Consider the following 10259-nt stretch of genomic DNA (forward strand, 5'->3'; position numbering starts at 1 on the left):
TCACACCTTGATCACTCTAGGAAATTCACCACTTAGAAACTTCTAAGTCTTCTAGAGTCTACTGATCACAACTTGATCACTCTAGGAACCTTTTACAAATCAATGTAAAATAAATGTTTACAAGAGTATTAAAATGTTTCTTAGAAAGCTATAATCACAATTGTGATATTTCTCTTAAGTTCTAAGCTTAAATCTCACTAAGATATTACAAGAGTAGAGAGGTTGAAGATGAAGTTTGTAAGACTTTGATTTAGCAGCGTTTAAGGTTGTTTGTGCAGAGTTGTTCGCGTAAGTGTTGTAACCTTGCTTCTGATCAGAACTTCACTATTTATAGGCGTTATGAGAAGATGACTGCTGGGAGAATTTAATGCATTGCATGATCCGTACAGCTTTGCATTTAATGTTTCACTCTTTTGTCAACTACCTCGAGCCTTGCTTTTCCTGCTTTAACTAACTTTGCCTTTACTAGCTTCTAACGTTCCTTTTGCCAGTCAGCGTAGCCTGCCATTTTTTACTTGCTTCTGATATGATGTTTGTAGATACATCATTTGAATATTAGAGTCATTCAGCTTGGTGCAGAGCATCTTCTTGTCTTCTGACTTTGAAGTGCTTCTAGCGTGATACCATAAGAACTTCAGTGCTTCTACTTCTGAACTCAAGTTCTTCTGATGCTTCATAGACCATGTTCTGATTCTGCTTGACCATCTTCTGATGTCTTGTGAGAGCATGTTCTGATGTTGCATACTTGAAACTTCTGAGTAAGTGCTTCTTGCGCTGAATTGTGCATACTCTGTATATATTTCCTGAAATGGAAAATGCAGAGGATTAGAGTACCACATTGTCTTATACAAAATTCATATATAATGTTATCATCAAAACTAAGAATATTGATTAGAACAATTCTTGTTCTAACAAAGATAAGCAGCAAGGTTCTTGCAGATATCAAATGGGAGCCATCAGAGTGTGATAGAGTTGTGGTGAATGTGGATGGGGCTTCAAAGAACATTGGTAATGCAGGTTGTGGGAGTCTTTGCCGCGACAGATTCGGGGCTTGGATGAGAGTTTTTTCAAAAACATTGGGCGGTGTCATACCCCAAAATTTGCCCTCCATGTTCCATTTACAATGATTCAAGGTTCAAGATTCAGTGCCAAAAGCTTTGCTCAAACAATCCCCAAGATCCACAGTCAACTGATTCAAACTTGAAGGTCAACTGCAATCAAAGCATGATTCAAACTATGATCATTGGTCAAACATCAAGTATAGAGGTGCATAACTATCATTTGATCAAAGATTGATCATGATTCCATTAATAGAAACTCAGAGATGAACAAATGCAAAAAGGTTCAAATTAGGGTTTCTTAGGAGAAAGTCAACCCAACTTTGACTGGGCATAACTTTCACATGGAACATCAAAAATTCCCCACTCAAAGCCTATGTTGAAGGAAATTGGATTCCCTACAACTTTGTCTCTCACAAGCCAGGGCTAGAAATGATTCATTTGAGAGATACAATGCAAAAGATTACAGGTCATTTTCAGGCATCCTCCAAAAGCAGTTTTTTCCCAAAGAGGATATGATCAAGATAAAAGCTCCAAATGAAAGGTATATTCCAAAGTGGCTTATAGAGGACTTCTTGAGGTTTCCAAAAAGTATTAGAACTCCCTCATAGCTTAAAAATTGAGTGAGATGTGATCGATCAAAGTCGGGTGATTTTTGAGGACCAAATGTGAAAAAAGAAGTTTCAAATTGAGAAATTTTACAAATGGGCCTATGTTTTACAACTCAAACTTGATCCACAAGTTACCCAAACCCCATGCCACCAATTTTACTTTCTATTTAATTAATATATAATTTTATTTCATTTTTTAATGATTTAAAATAAGTTAATTAAAAGAAAATCAAATGTTTTGTTGGAAAATATATTTTGGTGATTTCCAATTAATATTAATGACAAAATATGTGGCAATTTTCGTGACAATTGGATTGAGAAAGAATAAGTGAGGTTTTGGCCAAAATAGAAAGATTATATTCAAAGAAAAAGTCAATTTCCACAAACTTGGAAAGATTGGATTCAAGAGTATTTTGGATTGTTTTAAGTGACCTAATTCACACCCTATAAGTACAAAACACGAGGCAAAGGATTAGGGGAGAAAAATTCTGCAGAAAAACGATCCTCAAGAACACAAGGAAGTCACCAAAAATTTCAAATCGGTTTTGGAGATTAAGGAAGAGTTAGAGGATTCTGAGGCTTGCTATACACTCCTTGGAGCATTCTGAATCGATTGGGATCATCACACGGCTTCAACAACCCCAGCATACCCTCCCACAAGCTGAGGTAAGTCGTTGTAAAACTTAATCCGATTGTCATGATATACGCATCCTTATGATGTTTTGATTGCGTGTTATGATTTGGATGAATGCTGTGAACGTTTCCTAAAAGCTAATTTGATTTCTGGGCGCGTTTGAGGTGACTCACCATTGTTGCCGAGTTAAGGTCTAGGGTTTGCCAATTAGGGGTTTCCTGTAAGGGCCAAATTGAGGTCAATTAGTGGCTTGGTCGAGTTCGTGGGAATGGGACGAAAACAATGAGGGGTTCGCGAAATATTTATTTGTACAGGGGAGCTATTCGCTATTTTCAATCAAGTTTGCTACGAAAAGGGACTCTAGCAAATCCGTAGCAAAATCGTAGGTAAAATTGCAGGTTTTTTTGCAGGCCTGTGGGGAAGATGATGGCGTGGCGCCATCGTATTGGTTTATTTAAATCTGCGCGCGCGCTTTCCATTGCGTCACTGACTTTTATATATATTTTATTAAAGAACGTTTTCAAACGCGTGTGTTGTCCAGTTGGGATGGTGACTGAATCGCTCGTACGAGTCTAGGGTCGTGGGTTCGATCCCCACGCCCACACATATATTTTTTCAGATTTTCTGAACTGGATCCTGTGTGCCTAGGCGTCGTATCCTACCATACACCCTCTGATCTAAACCATAGGATTACCACTCAGCTAAAATCAGCGTCCAGAATTTAGTCCCTGTACCATGCACCTTAATGATGATCACATTCAACCAAAATCCTAATAATTTAAATAATTTCTATTATTCATTTTAATTAAAATGCTTTTTGGTATATTTATTTATATAATAGTAATTATTTTTTATAAATAAATTATTATATGATATTTATATTAAAAATATAATTTATTGTCCGCACCGATTAAATCGATTAATCGCTATGGGCAATAATGATTTTAATTAAAATGTTTATTTAATACAAATAATTTCTATTCAGTTAAATGGTTGCAACTACTTTATTAGTTGTGATGATTAACTTTTCCATCTTCTCAATTTCCAATTTGTTATTATTTGTAATCGTGTTAATCGATTATGAGGGGTAACAATACAAAACAAAATTCACAAAAATAATAAAATACAATAGTTCGTTATTAGTGATAATCGAATCAATCGATTTGAATTGGTAATGGTACAAAACCCCTAATCTTTTGACTATGGTGATCAAACCCATTGATCATTGCGGTTAATTGTGCCAAGTCAGGGTTGTACGCCCAAACCCTAAAATAATTCTAAAATCCATTCAAACTTCAAATTCAAAAATACAGATGTTTATCTACGACAGGCTATTCAAAGCCTTCAAACCTTCAAAACAAATTTCAAACCTCAAGGGCGTACAACCCGTCCCCCGAACTACGTAGACTCTGATCCTCCCTAAGGAGGTACGTAGGCACTTGGCAACAAGGCGAGTCCCCCACCCAAAAATCTCAATTTTCCCCTTATTCAATTCTTTAGCATAAACCTTACCTTAATACTCTTAGCCATCAAAACTTTGCCTTAGATTCAAAGCCAATAGGAAAGGGTTGAGGGTGCCTAACACCTTCCCTCGACCTGAATATAGTAACTTACCCTGAATCTCACATCTGCGTAGGGTTTCCTATTCGCCCTTCAGAATAGGTGGCGACTCTCTAAGTTAAATTTTTAGGCAGGTTGCTACAGGCGGTGCAACAGTCTCCATGCTGAGCTTTGGGGGGTTTTCGAAGGCTTGAAGTTTGCTTGGGAGAAAGGCCACAGGAAGATTGAGCTGCAAACTGATGACCAGACAACAGTAGAATCTGTCAATACTTACAAGTCTGACAATGGAGAAGGTAGCGAAATTATTCGACAAATCAGAGACATGTTGAATAATGATTGGGATATGAGAATCAAGCATATCCACAGAGAGGCAAACCGATGCACAAACACTCTTGCAAATCTTAGTCTTTGTCATAAGCTAGGTTTCATAATTTATAATCAGTTCCCTTCCGAGCTAGCTCAATTGATTGAGATAGATGTTACGGGGATTTCTTCCCCGTGTGATTTTCCTTTAGTGTTCTTTTCCTGTTTGGGCTTCGGCCTCCCCAATTCCAAAAAAAAAAAAATTAAAAAATATTCATTAATTAGTTTTTACTAATAGTAATAACAGTGATTTTATTTCAAAAATTATCATATATCATTTTCTCCCAAATCAAACATGACATTCATTTGATTCTAAACTCTATCTTGGATTTTAAATTTCAAATAAATAAAACAAATTATATTGATATAAAATGCCATAAAATTTGGTCTAAGGATGATGAGTTAATTTAATCTTATGATTATAATAATTATTCATATTACAGAAGAAATTTTAATCTATAATAAAAACGCAAATGACTTTTTCAACAAGAACAAATTAATAATAAAACACCCTCCAGCCATGAGCCTTTTTTTACAAAAATAATTAATCCCAAAATCAATTAATTAAAATTATAAGTCAGTAAGTGTATATTTGCAGTAAACTAACAAAGATAAACCAAAGTATAGACAAATGTGAAAACAAATGTATTATATGTATATATATTGACAGAGTTTATTTCAATTATAAGTTTGCTTTGTGGGTTTTGATTTTAAAAAAACATAATGATAATTCTCAAGATCTTTATTATATATTTTTAAATACTCCTATGTCATCAACTTTATAGAGAATTAATAGGAGAGGTAAAATTATTCATTAAATGAAAAGAAAGAAATCATACCAAATTTTGTTTCTGAGCTTTCAAAGTGATTTAAATGGTGTAGAAGAAAAGACAGAAGGTGAAAGAGTTTTATGTTGTTGTTCTGTCGAGAGAGAGAGAGAGAGAATTGTGTGTTGTGTGAATTGTACTTTAACTACTGATATGTATTTATAATCAATAACATTGATTAATGTCCATTGGATTAAATAGTGTTTGAGGATAAGGTTGTTTCCAACCATTAGATCTTTCTCCCATATGCAAAATTCATCATGACATTAGCTAAAAATATCATGATATTTTTTTGTTACCACTTGAAAGTGATGCTTAGTAATTTTCTTAACTGATGTCATGATGCCTACGTAAGCAAAATATTTGGACTAAATCATATTTATAACCGAGTTATACACATAGAAAAATACCCAGAACCACGACCGTCTCAATTTTTTGGAGGCCCTGTGTAGATTAGTCATGGTTCAACTATGACAAAATAATTAGAGGCCTTATTTAACCCTATTTTAATAGTGACAAAGATTTAGTAAGCCCTATTTAGTTATAGTTTGACCGTAAAGAATTTGAGGCCCTGTGCGGTAGCCCGCCTTGCACGCCCTCAAAGACGGCCCTTCCCGGAACGAATAACAGTCGAAAGTGCATTTGATCGAAAAATAAAATTGAACATATTTAAATGATCTTTGCAAAATGAAGTTATATAAATTAGATTCAAAATGATCAAAATCATAAATAAAAATACTCGGTTAAACAGGCTCTGACAGGTAAACATGTGAACGCAAACGGCGTAAAAAAAAATAAAACGAGCTTACTAACACGATCTACGCGTAATGTAGATCAACAAAATAATCTAGTATAGATTAAAACTCAAAATATTTTTCCCGCTAATTTTGCATCGCTTTGACAGGTCTGTCTACAAAACTCCTATTTAAGTTATGACTAAATAAGAATATTTTGCATAGATAGTTAGAATTATTAGAACCTGGTGGAAATTTTACTAAACTTTTGGTAGCACTTATGCAAGGTCTCAAAAAGTCATGTTATTTAAAGATAATTATTTGAATTAACGATTGAAAAAACTCTATCTCCCTTATTAATCCAAAACCCTGATACTTATAGTTACTTTAAAATTATGGGTCTTACACGAACGACACTTAGGCTAGCGGATGCTCTAGTGTATGACTGAGTCGGAAGAAAACATATTTGTGTGAACTGACTAGAGTTTCTCCATTGATGGGATTGAGGACCGTATGTTTTACTATGAGACAAGAAGCTCTCAAAGCTACTTCAAGTAAAGTGGTCAAACATGAGAAAACATGTTTCGACAATCAACACACATTCATGCCATTTGCTTTTAACACTTTTGATTTTCTAGCACTAGAAGCAGATAATCTTTTTCAAAGAGTCTAAAAATTTATGAATAACAATGTTATATCTTCTAAATTTATAAATAGCGGCACATCTTATTGTTTATTGTTTGTGTATCATTTATTTCTTATACACTCATTTATTACAATATATATCATCCATGTAAACTTAGAGCTCGTGAATTGTGTAGTCGGAGTACCCGAGATCCTAAAGAATTTCCACGTAGAGCTAGATGCTGCTTTCTACATAGCAGACTGGAAGAACATCTCAGCGAGCTCCTGTTTTGCAGAAGCAACCTTTGGCTCTCCCCATTCCTTGGTCTTCTTCTCAAGGAAATCAAAGTCAGCTTTTCCAGCCTCTATTTGAGCCCCAATTTCTGTATCAAAACTTTGATATCGCTTGCGAACAAGCTCGGCCAGAGAACCGTCCTCAACTAGCTTGGCAGCATTTTTGAGGCCTCGGGCCATTGTATCCATTCCAACAATATGAGCTATGAACAAGTCTTCAACATCTGTGCTCTCTCTCCTTAATTTGGCATCAAAGTTGAATCCACCTGGTGCAATTCCATCATTTCTGATTATGCTGAGCATAATCATTGTTGCCTCTTGGATATCTACGAGAAACTGATCCGTGTCCCAACCAACTTGAGGATCACCAGTATTTGCATCAATATTACCCAACAATCCATTAATCCTTGCAGTTTCGAGCTCGTGATGACAACTGTGGCCAGATAGGGTGGCATGGTTGCACTCAATGTTAAGTTTAAATTCCCCTATAAGTCCATATTTTCGCAAGAAATTAGCTGTAGTTGCAGCATCCCAATCATACTGGTGTTTTGTAGGCTCTTGTGGCTTCGGTTCAATTAAAAGTGTTCCATTGAATCCAATCTTCTTTTTGTATGCAATAGCAGCTTCAAAAAAGCTAGCCAAGTGATTAAGTTCTCGTTCCATATTTGTGTTCAAAAGAGATTGGTAACCCTCACGGCCGCCCCAAAACACATAATTTTCTCCTCCCAAATAATGTGTCACCTCCATGGCTTTCTTCACTTGAGCAGCAGCATATGCATACACCTTTAACTCAGAACTAGTAGCAGCACCATGCATATAGCGAGGATGCATGAACAACTGAGCTGTTCCCCACAAAACACTCTTTTTACCCTTAATCTGAAGCTCTTGAGCAAGAGCCACCACTTCATCCAGGTTTGCATTTGTTTCCTCAAGAGTCGGAGCATCAGGTGCTATGTCTCTATCATGAAAGCACCAAAAGTCCACACCAAGTTTGTTTATGAACTCAAAATTCGCTCTCATCCTTCTTTTAGCCACTCTTAATGAATTGGTACCATCTTCCCATGGCCAATGTTTGGTAGGTGCACCAAATGGGTCACCACCTATTCCACGGAATGTATGCCAAAATGCAACACTAAATCTGAACCAATCCTTCATCTTCTTTCCAAGAACTTCCTCTTCTGCATTATACCATTTAAATGAAAGTGGATTCGTACTCAAAGGCCCCTCATATTTAATTTTGGAAATGCCAGGGAAAAACTCCCCTTCCCAATCATCCGAATCATCGCAATTACCAACATTAGCAGCAGGACAAGTCTCAGGTATAGCAATCACTGCATAATAGAAAACACTGAAACTAATCAACAGTGATAATTTCCCAAATTTCATCATCATAGATTTACGTAACTTATCAGATTTCTTTATAAAGTTTGAAATCTAAACTATGGTATACTGATCCCATAAATGATAAATAATAATATGTTTGTTTAAGAAGTAAATAACACGAAATATGCATGCAAGCCTCATTTAGTAATAGTTCTTTTTTAAGACCAACTGTTTACGCGGTTTTCGTTGAAGTTTATTTCAGTTTTGCCTTTTAAATAAAACTAAACGCGTTTCCAGATAAGATTACTTGGTAAGATTTTTCAACAAATCTTTTTTTCTTAGTAAACAAAAACAATTGTTATTTTAGAAAACAAAAACTGTTTTATTTTAGAAAACAAAATCAGTTATCTCACATTCTATAAAAAATTAATTACCATATTAACAAAAAATTTAATTGAATTTCCCAACTTCAATTTTTAGAATTTATTTTAAATAAAAATATATAATTTTTAGATATTAAATTGTAAATTAATTATATTTTATTTTTGCAATAAAATTTCGTCGATTAAATTACGAAAATTAAAATTAGTTACTAACGAATTATAAATTTGTTGATATTTTAAATTATTTTCCATGCTAAACCAATAGAAATAAAAGATATTTGGTCATAATATTTACTTTTAATCAAGAAAATAATTTAAGAAATTATAGTATTTAGTTAAGAAAATAACTCTAGTAGTTATAATTTTTAGAACAATGAAAGTAGTTTATTTTATCATGCTAATTCAACTTAGTTGATAGTTAAAAAGACATTCCAATATATGAGAGCAAGTTTGAATTATCAAAATATATAATTTTGGACATATAATCTGACATCAATTTTGGATCTGTATAGTTTGCACTTTTAACCTTATATTTTTTTGTCTCAATTTTTGATATCACATTGGTCTTGGTCTATTATGCGAAATTATTGTGATCATATCTTATGAGAATAGATAAGTTATATGAAAATGAATTTGAACCATTAGATTTTAAAATAAATTAATAAGAAATCCGTGCGAGGTCCCCGTATCACATGTCTACCAAACCATCCTTTCTAAAGTTCGAATTCATTCTTCAATTGGTTAGCATTGACATATTTACAAATATATGCTAATAACATGCACCAACTTTTAAACATGAACAACAAGAGAAATATTTAAAAGCTGGATATTAAAATGAATAGTCTACCGCTGGTATCTCATAGATACGTTTACATTTACCCGTGAATACATATGAGTTAACAAAACTCAGAATCCAAATGAATTAATTTTAAAACTACCACTTGAATAAAATCATTTTTCCAATTCAAATAACATTAATTTTTTAGATATTAGTCAATTTTTCCAAACCAAAAATTTATACCAGCTTCCCGTCAGATATCAGTTTTAAATCGTTCTTATTTTTACAAACCTACAATATATGACAACTCTCCATCAAATTTCAGTTCTAAATAAATATCTACACTCCATGGTAACTTGAAATTTCAGTTCTAAATGAATATTTTCTCTATCTTTTTTGTGTAGGAGAATTTCATAATAGAAGTTTAACTCTACAAAATTTTGTAAATTTAAAAAAATTAAATTATTTGATATTTCATTGAATAATTTAAAATAAAAATATAATAATTTTTTTTTAAAATGTAATTAATAATAATAATTTTAAATTTATATAAAATTTCGTATGCTTCATAATAATATATAAAGATAATAATTAAAAAATAAATTAATTATTTATAATAACTTCTTAGAAATATTTTTGAAAATCAACGTATTCTCACTATTAAAACTAGCGTTCAAACGGGCACTCCCGTGCCCGTTTGTCTGCTTTTTTTAATGTGCACAACGTCAAAGCATAAACGTATTTTTTATATTAATTTGATTTTAATTTAAAATATTTATTGAATAAATATTGTGATCGAAATTAAAACTAAAACTAAAATAGATGAATTGTATAATAACATCACCTGAAAATACCAAATGTGTTTTAATTAAGATATATTCGTCTAATGTGTGTATGTTACTCTAACTCATGTCCGTATGTCCATTTTTCTTATTTTACAAATGCGTGTATGTATTTTATTATATTTCCGCATATGTTCCTTTAAAAATAATATTTTTTTAACATAGTTATTAAAAATAAAAATGAGATGATAATGTTCACTTTCAACATATCTTAACTTCTAATCTTTC

The 10259-nt window shown here is 33.0% G+C and overlaps 1 protein-coding gene across 1 annotated transcript; it reads right to left on the bottom strand.

The window, feature by feature from the left end:
• Positions 1-6648: 6648 nt before the first annotated feature.
• On the bottom strand, positions 6649-8097 carry LOC131656643 (xylose isomerase-like). The gene has a single exon (XM_058926300.1). The coding sequence runs from the start codon at positions 8095-8097 to the stop codon at positions 6661-6663; it is 1437 nt and encodes a 478-aa protein (XP_058782283.1). The 3' UTR covers positions 6649-6660.
• Positions 8098-10259: the final 2162 nt, after the last annotated feature.

Source organism: Vicia villosa, linkage group LG3 (assembly GCF_029867415.1).
Source record: "Vicia villosa cultivar HV-30 ecotype Madison, WI linkage group LG3, Vvil1.0, whole genome shotgun sequence".
Lineage (NCBI taxonomy): Eukaryota > Viridiplantae > Streptophyta > Magnoliopsida > Fabales > Fabaceae > Vicia > Vicia villosa.